The sequence below is a fragment of the Lonchura striata genome, chromosome 3 (assembly GCF_046129695.1).
Source record: "Lonchura striata isolate bLonStr1 chromosome 3, bLonStr1.mat, whole genome shotgun sequence".
NCBI lineage: Eukaryota > Metazoa > Chordata > Aves > Passeriformes > Estrildidae > Lonchura > Lonchura striata.
In genome coordinates this window covers 31,140,079-31,154,351 of record NC_134605.1, presented here as the reverse complement: position 1 = coordinate 31,154,351, position 14,273 = coordinate 31,140,079, and the positions used below count along the sequence as shown (strand labels likewise).

Below are 14,273 nucleotides of genomic sequence, written 5' to 3'. Positions count from 1 at the left end.
ATCCAATTTCTCTGTTACTGCAGCATCTGTTTCAAATGACTTATTACCCACATATTCATTCCAACACACTGGTTACTGTCTTTTGAAAATTGTAGTCCTTCACCATAAAATGCTGTTTCTTCTGCAGACAAGGAAATATTTTGCAGCTGCCATGGATGTCTCAGCCACGGACTTGCAGACATCAGGAATGAAGCTTTGAATGATCAAGTATTGATGAAATATTTGCTAGTTTGGTTGAAGACTACAACACAATACTGCCATTTTAGGAAATACTAATAGAACCAAATACTTTAATAAAACATTTAAATTATTTTTTTCTAGGGTAGAAGTATTTTTTGTAAATACTGCATCTGAAAAGTGTAGTCTGTAGTGGAGTAGGACAGGTCCATCTGGAACAATATCCTGTCATGCATAAAAAAAGGATAGGTAAGGATGAGAGGTTTTTGGGTAGGACAGTGAAACCTCCCAGCCCCTCAAAATGCACAGTGCATGCACTTCCTGAGCTGTAAGTGGTGTCAGTGCATGTAATAGGATTGATAATAAGCATTCATGAAATAAAATAATCGCTTTTTGAACCCTGTGTAACCTTTTGGTATCCATAACATTTCATTGCAAGAATTATCATGACCTAAATTTACACTCTGTAAAAAGCCACTTCTTGTGATGATTTTGCATCTGTCATATAGTAATTTAATTTGGTATCTCCTAGGCAGTGAAGCATCTTTCATCCTTGTATTGTTCAGAACACTACAGCCGGAGTACTTGCAAGAGCAGTTTGTTCGAAACATTGCAAGCTTCCATTAACTTTTTGGGATGCAATTAAATTGTCCACATACTGTCTATATGACTAATAAGTGTGCAGTTCCATATAAAATTTTTAATGTGCTTTTTTTTTTGTTCTGATATTAAGTAACTGTTGCAACTGGATCCTTTTTTCAGCCAGTTTTGCTATGCAGATTGCAGCATAACTCTGATCAAAGGCATTGGTTTAGTCTAAAGAATACTTTAAAATAAAATATGCATCTAGGTTGATCGTTTCTTGCAGTTGAGACAGCAACTGTTTCAAAAGAACAGTATTATAAAGTTTGATAGAAATGGTGATGGACTTTTAACTACAAACGTGCTGCCAAGCTGTGTGGCAGTGATTGCTTTGTATAATACATTTTTTAGAAATATTTCACAAAGCTTAATTTAATCTGTTTGTTGTCAGGCTTTATCATTTGTAGGAAGTTTGGAGTGTTGGTTTATTTTTCCCTAGCTCTATTTGCTGACCTACTTCTCTGTTTTCTAAATAAAAATAGTTTTCCTCTTTTACAGTCAGTCTACCTGTGTAAACTACAACATAGCTTTTACTAAGAAATTTTTCCAATTTTCAATTTTTTCTATGTAATCTTGGAGATTTTCATATGAATTTCCAATTAGAGCAGAAAGACCAAATGGTGCAAATGTAATTAGGATAAACAGATAGGAAATTTTAGAAGGTAGTAAAATATAGACATAATGAGGAGCTTTGATATTGAACAGCATGCTTGCTGTCAAACATCCAGTTAATTTACTTGTTATACGCTGGAATGTAGTCTGGCTGTTTTTGATACTTCCTTTTCCTCTCTTAAGGGGAACTGAAAAATGTAATTTGATCGATCCAGTTTATCTTGTCATTTTAAATTAGATTAAATTGAAAATAAAAATACTAATTTTCTTCAAAGGTTCTGAATGATACAGTTTAATTGTTAAAACATGTATTTAGTAACTACAATACTTTGAATTTTATCTCAGCAAGTTCTTATTGTAGATTTAGTTTTAATCTTTTTAGTTTCTAGGAATAAAATATGTTAGAGATGCTGTATTACTTCTTTTGGGTCAGATAACATTAAGTGGACATGCATTGCATTTGAATGTGTTGTGATACAGCTGTGGAAAGATAATTCTATTGTAAGTATTACTATAGAATACTGTTGCAATGCATATTTACTTCATATTCAGTAGTTCTTTAGCATATTAAGTCATTCTAAATTATTCCATGTGAATTTCATTTTTTTTAAACTGGATTGGCAGCTCTGCTGGTACATTTTACTACCTTTTGACTAACTGTTTTGTAAAAATCTTCTTTGTCATGTCACATGCTGTTTTGACTTAAACTTAGTTATCTTTACACATTTTACTAATTTGTGGTATCTCCTTGATTGTAGTTTGTCTCATGGCATAGTGCTTACATTGTCATTTTATTCATTGTTTCCATTGTAGCCCTCATTTTGAGGACCTCACTGAATTCTTAGTATTATTCAAGAGTATGCTCAAGTCCACTACAGATTTATGTCTACTTACAGTACATTTGCTAACCTTGCAGAAATTCACTAATTGACCTATAAATAGAAGAGAAATGCCTGCTGTTTGGTACTGAGAGAAAAACTGGCTGGTTGCTTTTGATTTTCTTTAGCTTCTCTTTCAATTAATACATTGTGGTTATGAATGAATTAAATAATTGCTTTGGCTTGCATTTTCTTTAAGGAAGATTTGGAATACTCTTAAAGCTTTTTCAGCTGTTAGCAATTGAATTACTCTGAAGAGAAATTTAATCATATTTTTGTCCAGTTTCAAGTAAATCATACTGTGTGAAGAAGTTTTCTGTAAAAAATTTTATAAATTTTTGTGACATTTTAAATAGCTATGGGTTTTCTCTTCTGTTTTATGGAATATGTTGGATCCTTTATTGATTATTAATGGTAAAGTTTTGTAGGAATGCTTCTTTTGGATTTCATACTTATAGAAAACTTCTAATTTGTTCATTTTGCTCTGGTTTTTTGCAATGCTAAATGCACACTGTTAAATTTCCAAAATAGATGTTTTATTGTGAGAAACTGAGATTAAATAAGAAGCAAAAGTTCCATTAATTTAAAGCTCCTTTGATTTGGTGCTGTACAGAGGTTTTGAGCTTAAAATCAGATGAGGTAGTTCTTTTTCACAGGAAATGGTAATGACACACATGCAAGTTACTTGCTGTATTTTGTGAATGTTTGCTATACTGTTTGTTGGTTGTGATAGTGAAGCGTTATTGTAGCAATTATCTTGATAATCAGTGGTCAAATAGTAAAAGCTTTCTGACAACTTGACATACAACTTTGGCATTAGGTAGCTGTTTGTTCCTTTTGCAGAAGGTTACCAATTAAATCTGCCTAGCTGCATGAAGCAGAGCCTGAGAGTATGCAAATCTGAAGCCTCTCGCTTCCTGTGATTGCTGGATTCAGTACATGCTATTGAGAATGCTGTATTTTCTGAGCCTTTTTGTATTCTGCTCACAGTGTTTGCTGAGCAGAAACTGTAACTAAAAATAACTAAAATTATTTTCTCGGTCTCTCTTTCTTTCTCACTGCAGGATGACATAGCTTTGCCAAGGATTTATCAGCTAAGCAGAAAATGAGCTTAACATCCTGGTTTTTGGTGAGCAGTGGAGGCACCCGACATAGGCTGCCACGGGAAATGATTTTTGTTGGAAGAGATGACTGTGAGCTGATGTTACAGGTAATTGCTTCAGCCTTCCATGTGCAGCTGCTCAAATCATGAACTTAATGCACCAGTTTCATGCATTCCTTTTGAAAAAGAAATTCCCCAGATGTTGGGAGTGCTTGTTTTGAAGAATCTTTTGTGTCCTTAGGAAAAAAAAAAAAAATAGTTTAAATGTGTTGCCATTAATCATGCAGTTACTGCTTTTCTTCATATAAATCAAAAGCAGAATGCAAAGATAGAAGACAAAATACATTTTGCAGTATGACCAGTAAAGTAAGTAGACTGTGTTTCATAAAATGTGATAATGTTAAGAAAGCTGGATGCTTTTGAAAGGAGCCTTCTTTTTTTGGCAGCTTGTAATCTAATTTAGTCACATGATTTGATGTAACTCTATCCCCATGCCTTGATTGGTTGTACAAAGGAAAATGAAATTTGTAGAGAGAAGTCTGTCTCTGAGGAAGTTGAATAACTTAGTTTAAATAGAATTGAAAATACACAAGTCAAAATAGCTTGATCCTTCAGTAACTTCCTCAACTTTGAGGATCACTTTCTGGAGCTCTTAGATGTGTTTAGCTGTGTTGTTATGTAGCCATATTGCTTGCACTTTGCCCTATCAAAGCTATAGTCCTCTGACCTGCCTTTTTCTAATTTTTTTTTTATGACTGATGGTAGTATTTTGGGAGCTTCTTCTTAAATTTTTCTCATTTAGTGTAGAGCTCTTAAGAAGTTGGAACTTCAAAACTAATCTCTCAACACTTCCTATCATTCAATAAAATAATTTGTTTTGCAGTTTTTGTTCACAAAAGTTGTGTATGCAGCCATTATTGGCCAAATTGGAGTCTTACTTGCAAATGAAGTGCTTATAGATGTAATCCTACATTTATTACTCAGAAAGTAGTGTCTCTAGTAAATTGCATTTGGCTCTCACCCTCAGAAGGCATTCAGATATTTTACTGGTGATGTTAGAAAGCAGTTGAAAGTAGTCTTAATTTCTCTTTAAAAACAGATAGTATAATGTCTTGGTAATTTTTGTGGGCAGTATTTAAAAAAACCCAAACAAACAAATAACAGAAAAATCCACCAACATCCAAAACAACAAAAGAAAAGCAACCAAAAAGCCCCACCCCACTGGTTCCTGCCCAGTAGGTTATAATCCAAAAATGCTTTTATTTTACTAGTAACTTGTTTTAGAGGAGTGTTGCCTGTAAATAAGGGAGAATCTCCTTTCTTCTCTGCTATGCCATCCATAGTAGATCAGTCCTTACAGTGAAGCATTTATTCTTTTTTGTTACAGAACTTCACCTTCAAAGGTAGCTGCCTCTTTTGATTAATACTGTGAATAAATTTGAGTTATTTACAAACATTATTTGTTGTGTATTTACTTCAGAGTTAGTGGAAAAAACCAAGGGGCCTGGGGATTTCAAGAATATTCTTTTTAGCCTGCTGCTATGTTAGGTCTACATGCCAGCATGACTGTAACATCACATAGTGCTGCAGGGGGAGGAACCCACCAAAAGAGAAGCTAATAATGTGTTCTTGTTCTGTGTGTATAGCTCTTTGTGCAAGACCTTCCTTTCAACTCTTGACAACTTGGTTGTTCTCTTACTGCAAAGCATGTGGACAATGCATGATAAAGAAAGCAGAATTTAATATTTTTATTCATAATTTGTTGACAGAAAACATATTATAAAGGCTTTAATGAAAAGAATTTTGACTCTGTTTCATGCTTGATAGACCTCAGATCTCTACCTGTAAACACTGTTGTTCTAAAAGGTTTTGTTCACTTCTGGGGATACAGATCTGCCTTTTTTTGTAAATATGTTCAAACATAATGTGAAGTCTTCCTGTTTAGCTAGCTGCTACATTGCATCCAGTAGTCATCATTTATCCTGCTTGTGGATGAATACTACATTTCCCCCTTCTTTCACCTTTATGGTTAGAAATATTTTGAATGTTGATGGAGAAATCATCTCCAAGAAAAAAAAAATCTATATTATTCACAATATCAGAATTGTTTGCAAATAAGAATACATTTATTTTCTGTATTCTGAATATTTTCTTAGTAGTCTGGATTGAATTGAAGAGTATCTATCTAAAGTAACACCAGTTACAAATTTATTTTAACTGAGGATGGATTTTTCCTCTTCATATTCATATGGCTTTTACTGCAGTTATTCTGTGATTCTTATTTCTGCAGACATATATAAATCTTTGTACTGGATCTGGTAGGGTTTATTTTAAAGAAGCCATTATAGTATTGTTTTGGATTTGTGACCAAAACACTGTTGATAACACACCACTCTTTTGGCTGTTGCTGAACAGTGTGTGTGCAGTTTCAAGGCATTCTCTCTCACTCTTCTCCTACACACACTGGGGGAGTGCATAAAATGTGGAGAAGGAGCACAAAGCAGGACAGCTGACCCAAACTGACCAATGAGATACTTATTCTGTGACAAATAATGTGTTGTGCTTGGCATTGAAAACTGAGGGAGGGGCTTTGGGGAAGATACCCACTGCTCAAAGACTGTCTGGGTACTGGGATCCTTGTGGGAGGTGGGAAATGATTGCCTTCTCATCACTTGATTTGTTTTACTTCTTCTTCCTCTTTGTTGCTGAAATGTGACCGATGAGTTCTTTCCTTTTGCTCTTCCTGTTGTATCCCACATGCTGCTGGGGCAGCAGAGAGTGAGTGAGCAGCTGTGTGGCCTTTAGCTGCCAGCCAAGGCACCACAGTCTTACAAGAAGGAATTTTAAAAGCCCTTAAATTTGAAAGGAAGGCTGCATTAACAAAGCCAAAGGAAAAAAAGGCATTCAAAAGACTTGCACAGTCTTTGCACCTGTAGAAATCAGCTGAAATTAATAAAAAGTCCAAGTATATGCAGGTAATTGAGGAGAATTGTTCTGAACATCTGTGATGTTCTGCAGAATTTCAAGTGTTTCTGTAAAAGCCACAAACTTGAGTAATCATTCTTAGCATTTCAGATGATGTGACATAGTATCATGAAGCTTTGAGGATCTTTTCATGTCCTTTATGTTTTAACTTATTTTTAGTAGGATGTAGCACATAAATATAAATAAATTATTAGTAATACAGTGTGTATTTGAATAACAATATTGAGAGAAGTTAAATTTTTTTTTCAATAGCCTGGGTAAAATAGGGTAATTATTGGTGCAGTGGTTCTACTTGAGCGTGGAAAAATGTAATGTGTGCTTAATATTGTAGGCTCAGCAAAACTCATGCACATCAATGAATTTCATTGTATTGAGATTGTTTTCATTTTCAAGGTTACTAAGCTAGTAGAAAATGAACCATGTTGCTGTGTCTTCATCTGCTATTAAAAGCACTTAACTAATGTAGTATGTTAGTGCAGCTTATATTGGCAGGGAACTTGTTCATTTGTCTGTCTCTTCCTTATTCTCCACTTTGATATCCTGCCCCCTCCCATCATACCTCTCCAAAATGCAGCACAAAATAAAAACTCTAAAAATAAAATAGTAAGTATAATCAAAAGAACAGTGATCTCACTTCTTTGGGGAGAAAACAAAGTAGTCATAAGATTAAATGGAAAGGAAGAATGAAAAAATAAAAATAAGGAAAATAAAAATTGAAAATAAGGAAAATAATACTAGCAAGTCTCAAGATATGGCAGAGGAGTGAGGTGATAACTATGGGATTACAATAAGAGAAAACATTTCCTTAGGAATACTAGTTGTGTGTTCTCATGCCTTGCACTGGCCAGTGCACTTGGTAAGGCAGGACTCCTAGAGCTGACAGACCATAAATGCTGGTACACAGAAGTCTCAGACAGAAATGTACCATTCTCTGTGCAATACAGTGCTGAAAAATGAGTTGAGTAGCAAAGACAGAAGATGCAAACCTGAAATTAGGAACTATGCTGGAGGAAGGAATTTGCTGCTATGCAGTCATGTTGTGACAGTGCACTAGCAGAATTAAGAGCAAACATAAGATCAAGTGTGGGCTGATGGAGAGGATGAGCTGTGGTCTCCATTCTCTTGGGAGCTCTTGAGGATGTCCAGGTGCTGACCATATGCATGCATGGAGGAGACACATCCAGCCCCACCTTCCTTGCTTGCCATCAGTACCTGTCCTAGGTTGACTGTATGATGCCTTTATCCCCAATCGTCTGCCCTGTTTATGTTGAATAATTAGTTCTACATCTTTAAGACTTGTTCCAGGAGTGAAGGGGGGGTGGGGGAAGAAGTGCAGAGTTTGTTTTCAAGAACTGCACTCCCTCCTTCACATTCCTGCTCCTGGACTGAGTTGTCTGCGTACAGACGGACAACGAGACAGAACTCTCCTTTGGTTTTTTTCCCTAGTCTAGTTAGTTTTAGCTAGCTGAGGAAAAGAAGTTCCCTGGACTGTGGTTTTTTCCCTTTCTCTGGACCTGCTCTGGACTGAACACCAGGAGAGCAGCAGCAGCTCACACCTGTAGCCCAGTGTGCCAGGCCTGGGCCGTGGCATTTCCAGCGTCGGAGGGACTGATCAGAGACTGAGTGAGCCCAGCTGCAACCCAGGGGATTTTTCTGAGTTTGTCTCTCTCTTGGAGTGGCAAGAAATTTTATTGTTTAATATTGTTTAAGTTTGCTTGTTTAATAAACAGGTCTTTTCCACTTTTTCTCCAAAGAGGTATCTTTCCCAAACTGGTTGGGGGGAGGGGCCAATTGAATCTGCTTTCCTGAAGGAACCCTTTTGGGGTTGTTTCCCCAAATTTACCCTAAACCAGAACAAATACAGCACCTCAGGCTGCAAACACTTGGCAAGGAGTGAGTGATGAAAGAGGGACTTGGCTGTTAGGGAGCTGCTGTTCTTGGATGAAGTAGTAGCCAGGATTGTTCCTCATCTCTGTGGCGATGTTTGGATGTGAAAAAAAGAATTCATGAAATAAATAAATGGATTCTGATGTGCTTAAGGAAGGACTGAGAAAGTCAGAACTGATGGAAATAGTAATTTAGGAATTGCTCAGACATGTAGTGAAGAGGCTATAGCTAATCGGTTGAGGAAATTGAGATCAAGGAGAAACACTCTGAATGCTTGTGTACTATGGTAATTATCCCAGATGTGTGACAGCAAATAGTGTGTTTGAGAGAGAACAACAGCCCCCTGGAATCATAGTTATGTCTTGAATGATGCGTGTAATTAAGGGGGGAGAGAAAGAGAGTAAGAAAGAAATAAAGTGAAGTTGATGATATTAGATTAAACATCAGTGATACTAGAGTGGACTGAAAAAAACCCCTTTGGATATATCTGGATCTGACATACCATATTTAGGGAAGCAATAAGAAAATAATTATTTTAAATTAATTTTAGGATTCTAATTATTTTAAATTAATTTTAGGATTCTGCTATGGGTACCTGGAGTTGGGTTAGAGATTGTCGTTTTCATATGTGGGATGATCTTTTTTATGTAATTTGAATAAATGTGTTGTGTAGAAAGAAAATAATCACACTGCTCTAAGAAATAACCATAACCACTTTGTGTTGTTTTCAAATACCTTATTTTATTTTCTTTAATATATTTTAGTCACGGAGTGTGGACAAGCAACATGCTGTACTCAACTATGATGCCTCTACAGATGAACACCTGGTGAAGGATTTGGGCAGCTTGAATGGGGTAAGTTAACATCAGAAACAGATAGCTTCCCATAGTGTTCTGTATCTTTATTTTGGGAATTTCTTTGAGCCATTATTAATTGTACATTAATAACCTTTTTAGTGCGAGTCTGGAAATGGGGGAACAAACAAAAGAAAAGTGTATTCTTTGCAGGGGTTTTCCACTGAGCGTTTTACAAAGGGCTGCTGTTAATTCCAGTAATAAGAGGGCTTCGGCAGTAAGAAAAGCTCAGAACAATAAAAAGAGGTGTGTTACTTATGTACTTGCACTGGTTGTATGTGGAAAAAAATAATTATGCAATAACCATGTTGTATGAAAATCTATTTAACAAATACTGTATTTGCATTTAGTTTTTCAGAATCATCAAACATCTCAATGAATAATTTGTGTCAAGTAATTGCAAACTCATACAGGAAAAATCCAGTTATGGGAAAAGTTTCAGATGATATTTTATGTTCTAAGGCTTTTCTAGGAAGTGCATATTCAGAAGTCTAGCTAAGCATCACTTTTTATAAAAGTTGTTGATATTATAGCAAATTCTTAAAAACATAGTAACTTTGTTATAATTTTGTAGCCTTTTAGATACTTCTTTATGACCTATGTGTTTGCAATTGTTATGGTTGTTATTTTATAACTTTAAATGCTTGGCCCTGTCATGAATATCTACAGAATAAAATCATGAATTCATCTGTGACTACCTATTTGAATAATACTTAGAAAGCTACTGATAGTGAATAGCTTTGTGAAGTATTTAAATAAATAGAAGATTAAGATGAACTCTCAAGTTACTGCCTTTTGATCTTGAAGTGCATTTCAAAATAAAACTCTGTCACTGTCTCTATTAGCTTTTCTGTATTTTAAGGTAACTAACTCAGCCTTGCAAAGAGACTCAACTCCATGTGAAACCATTGAAGGCCTATATCCTTTGAACAGTTGTAGACATACAAGGACTTTGGTCCTTAAATATTTAATATACCAATGTATTTTTGAAGTCAGTGTGCTGTTTCAAGACAGTGATGAAAAATAAGTTTAGCACATAGAATTTTTTTGCTGAGACATTTGATTGTATTCCCTCGTTGTGCAACTTCTGTAGTCAGTAGGCATACCTTCAGATTTTTGTTGCCTTGTCACAAATGGAATTTAATAGAAATATATGTTAAAAGGTCATCATTCAACTCCTTTTTTGCCTCTGATAAAGAGCTTTTAGTGATTTGCTTCACTTGATCTAATTAATTCTCAAGTTTGAGGTGAAGCTTCAGTTGCCTTAGAGCTGATTACTCAGAGACATCAAAGGAGCGCCTTCTTCCTACTGTTTTGGGACAAGGAATATTACATCTCAGGAGTTCAGTCCTTTCTCTTTGTCTTCACAGTGTTTTCCTTACTATCACTTTCCCACTGTGCTTTTCTTTCATACCTCTGCTTACTTGGTTAACAGATAAAACACATTATTTTTGTAACACCATACGTAATTGTGTGGCAGAACAATGGCTCAGTACCATATAGTGAACTAGGTAATAATTCTTCTAGTCTAGTTACTGTTTCCACTGAGAACACCACCTACCTAGCAGCCAAGTGCCTCTTCTAGAGCTTCTGCAGCTTCTACCCTGTCTTATTTTGCATACTACATGGAATTTTGCATCTCTTCAGTTCTCATCTCTTTTGAGAAGAGATACATACTTTGCTTAATATACAGGGTTGCTCCATTCCTGGTAGAATGCACCTTTAACTTCTAAAGATAATTCAGATTTTAAGGGGAGGTGGCTAATACCAATATTTTTGTTTTAAGTGTTTTGAGTGTTATAATTTAACAAGCTGAACTGTGACTGCACCTGATGTCCTAATGCCTGAATATTCTTATATGTATGGTTGATTCAGTTAAAAGGTTACAGGAGTCTTTTTCCTGGACTTTTAAGTCTAGAAGTCTTCATCCTGGACATCTAGATTTAAAAAAAAAAAAAAAAAAAAAAAAAAAAAAGTAAATTTTAATCAGTTTTGCATCAAGTAAAATTGTATTTCTGATAGTTTGTTGTGACTCATTCTGGACAGTGCTGTTTTTATTTTTTTTTCCCATACAAAAAAAGATGAAGGAATTTCTCTTTTGTGAAGCAAATGTGTGCAGTTGCTAGTATGTAGTTATTATATCCCTAGTATCAGTAGAACTCTTTGACTTGTTAACTCAAATATACCATAAAAAATATTAACAATCCATGGCCCATTTGAGTAACATTCTTCCCAGGAATACCTACAGGATAGCAAAGTCCTTTCACACTGATGTTTCAGGACTGGATTCTGCAAAGCTTAGCAAACTTTATGAAGGTTTAAAGAGAGTAGACTGTCACTATTTGAAGAATAAACTTATGATTTAAAGGGGGCAAATGATTTAATGATTTAAAGGGGCAAAGGATTCTTTATTTACAGAGTAACTAGCTTTTGCAAGTTAGCTTTGTCTGGCATCCCAAAGCATGTGATGAGATTTTAAAGCTGAAGTGGCAGAGTAACTAAGACTTGGTTGTTTTATGCCATCACTTCAGTCCTAAACATGAGGCTGTCAATAGACTGTACAGTCTACTGGAGTTCTCTGCTTTGGGTATGCTGTGCATGCACATGAATTTCAGAACTCTGACCTGGGAGGAAAAATGCATACATACATATAGATAGAGATGTCTGCAAGGTGGCTGGCTTAAATTCTGTTGGTTCACTGAAATTCAAGTGCCTTGGGGACATCTTCACAGAGATTTTTGCCCTGGACTTTCAAAATGTTAAAGTGCAATAAATATGCCTGAAATATTACTGAAAGTCTCATGCTTACAAACCAGTAAATAGAACCTTTTGTTCTTATTTCCCATGGAAGATATTTTCTACAAAGTAGGTAAACAGTTTTTTAAGTAATGAAAAAAACATTATTTTCCTTTAGGAAAAAGTACATTTATTTTCCTTTAGGAAAAGAAAATTAAATAGAAGATCCTCTTGCTATTTTGGGGAAGGGGATTGTTTCTCTCTAACCACAGTTCATTTAATACTAGACTTATGAGCAACACAACAATTCAAATATTCAGATTTGTGACTTATTTAATTATTCAAGTTTTTCCAACTTCAGAGTGCTTATAAAATGGTATATTTGAACTATTTCTTTCTTTAGAAACATGTACATATTGGAGAATTTTCAAGTTAGAAGTAGGATGATCCTGTAGGGTTGCAATATACTGAATTCTTACCACTGATTTTTGGTGTTACTCAGATGCACAAACTTGGTTCATGTTTTCTTAAGTCCTTTGACAATTATTAGAAATAAGCTGCCTCCGTTCTCTCATATCCAATGCTAAATGCTGTACAAATACAATGACAGTCAATTCTGGGAGTTAATTTGGATTGAAAAGAGCAAATTACAATAAAAATATTAAGTGGAGGTGCTAATTCAAAGGAACCATAATCAACATTTCCATGAATCTTGCTAACAAGATTAAATGTGCAAGGAATTTTTCAAGGCCAGTATGCAACTTGGTAGTCAACTGGTGTTTTACCTTCCTTTTGACATAGTTTGTTAAACAGCTGGCAATTTGAGCTTTTAGTTTCCTTGTGAATCACCAGTAGAAAATCTGTAGTGAAGAAGAATTTCTTATAAAATTATTTAAATTATTTAATTCTGTTGTTTTGGAATTCAATGGTGTTTCTTTTTATTCTCATTTGTTTCTGCAGACATTTGTGAATGACGTGAGGATTCCAGAACAGACATACATCACTCTGAAGTTAGAAGATAAATTGAGATTTGGATATGATATCCTTGCCATAAAAATGCAGTGTTGGGATGAACTTTTCTCGTTAGGAAGTATGGTTGTGTTAAGTGTTCTCATTGCTACAAAAATGCCTTTATTAGAGAAAATCTCAGGGTTTAGGATATTCTACCTAAATAAAGTACATTTTGTTGTCTCTCACTGCAAGAAACCTTAACTTTGAATTATGATTTAGAACATAACGTGTATCTTCTGTGTTGCTAAAAAGCACTACTTTTCTTTGAGGCAAATACACAAATATTTGTATCATGTGTAGTTGTATACCAGCAGATAAGATTATAATTAATTATTCAGCAAACCACTGAATGAAAAAAAAAAGACTTGTATTATTAAAACACTAAGGTATCCACTCAATGTTCTGTTTACATCTAGTAAATAACTTCATTTGCTTTGATGAATATGGTAATGTTACAGTATCCTAACAGTGACGTATTTTAAAAGCTGTCACCATTCTAGTGGCATAATAGGCTGCATAATTAATACTTTTCTGTAAAATCCTCTTGTGAATTCAGAGTTCTTCAGTACTTTCCTTATCATTTCCTACATACTAATCTTTTTACTGTGGTCAGGGGAGAGATGAGAGTCCCTGAAGAAGCACTTAAGGTAACAATGTGCAGTTCCTGGATGTTTTTTTTGTCCATGTACACTTATTATAACATAGAGGTGGTTTTTTTTCCCACTCTTTGAGGGTTTGTGTTTTATTCTCTATTTAATGTCATGTAGCATGAAAAATTCTCAAGCCAACTCCAGTTATCCCAAAAATCTTCAGAGGCAGAAGGATCGAAACAAAGCGGCTCCAAAAGTTCAGAGTCCAAGGTAACCGATTCCACAGCTGAAGTGCACCACAAAACTACAGAAGCACTGAAATCTGAAGAAAAATCAATGGGTAAGGATAATTTTTTCATTACAGAAGCACAAAAACTTGGAAAGGATGCTAATTTACTTCAGTAGGATGATTGTGAAATTCTGTAGACAGTAAAAATTTCACATATATGAATATTTAACCATAGTTTAGATGTAAATAATATTTTTGGCAGTTAATTTCTGCCTTTTTTACAGTAATAGCCCCATGTTAAGAAAATTTTTAAAGAGAGATTTGATTGGCACGTGTAAGATTTTTGCATGTCTCTTTGCCCAAATCATAAACTTGTAGCATTTATGGCAGGAAATTGCTTTTTTTTTGCAGTTTAAGTGAAAGTATTTGTTCAAAAACAGTTTGTACTTTTTACTGTTACCAAGTGCACTATTTTTCGTTTGATTGGTTTGGGGTTTTTTCCCCCTTTTAAATGGGCAGGAGTTCTGTTTGTTTTGAAGTTCCTAGCATTCTTTGATGTGTCAGGATATA

At 35.0% G+C, this 14,273-nt stretch overlaps 1 protein-coding gene across 3 annotated transcripts in view; it reads left to right on the top strand.

The window, feature by feature from the left end:
- CEP170 (centrosomal protein 170) overlaps positions 1–14,273 on the top strand; it is a 92,674-nt gene that overhangs the window by 21,292 nt on the left and 57,109 nt on the right. For all 3 annotated transcript variants that reach the window (XM_077782037.1, XM_077782036.1, XM_077782035.1), the window contains exons 2-6: positions 3,374–3,519; positions 9,048–9,137; positions 12,834–12,915; positions 13,476–13,531; positions 13,652–13,814. In XM_077782037.1, the coding sequence (XP_077638163.1) occupies positions 3,415–3,519; positions 9,048–9,137; positions 12,834–12,915; positions 13,476–13,531; positions 13,652–13,814 (496 nt within the window). In that variant the 5' untranslated portion in view covers positions 3,374–3,414. The remainder of the gene's footprint in view (positions 1–3,373; positions 3,520–9,047; positions 9,138–12,833; positions 12,916–13,475; positions 13,532–13,651; positions 13,815–14,273) is intronic.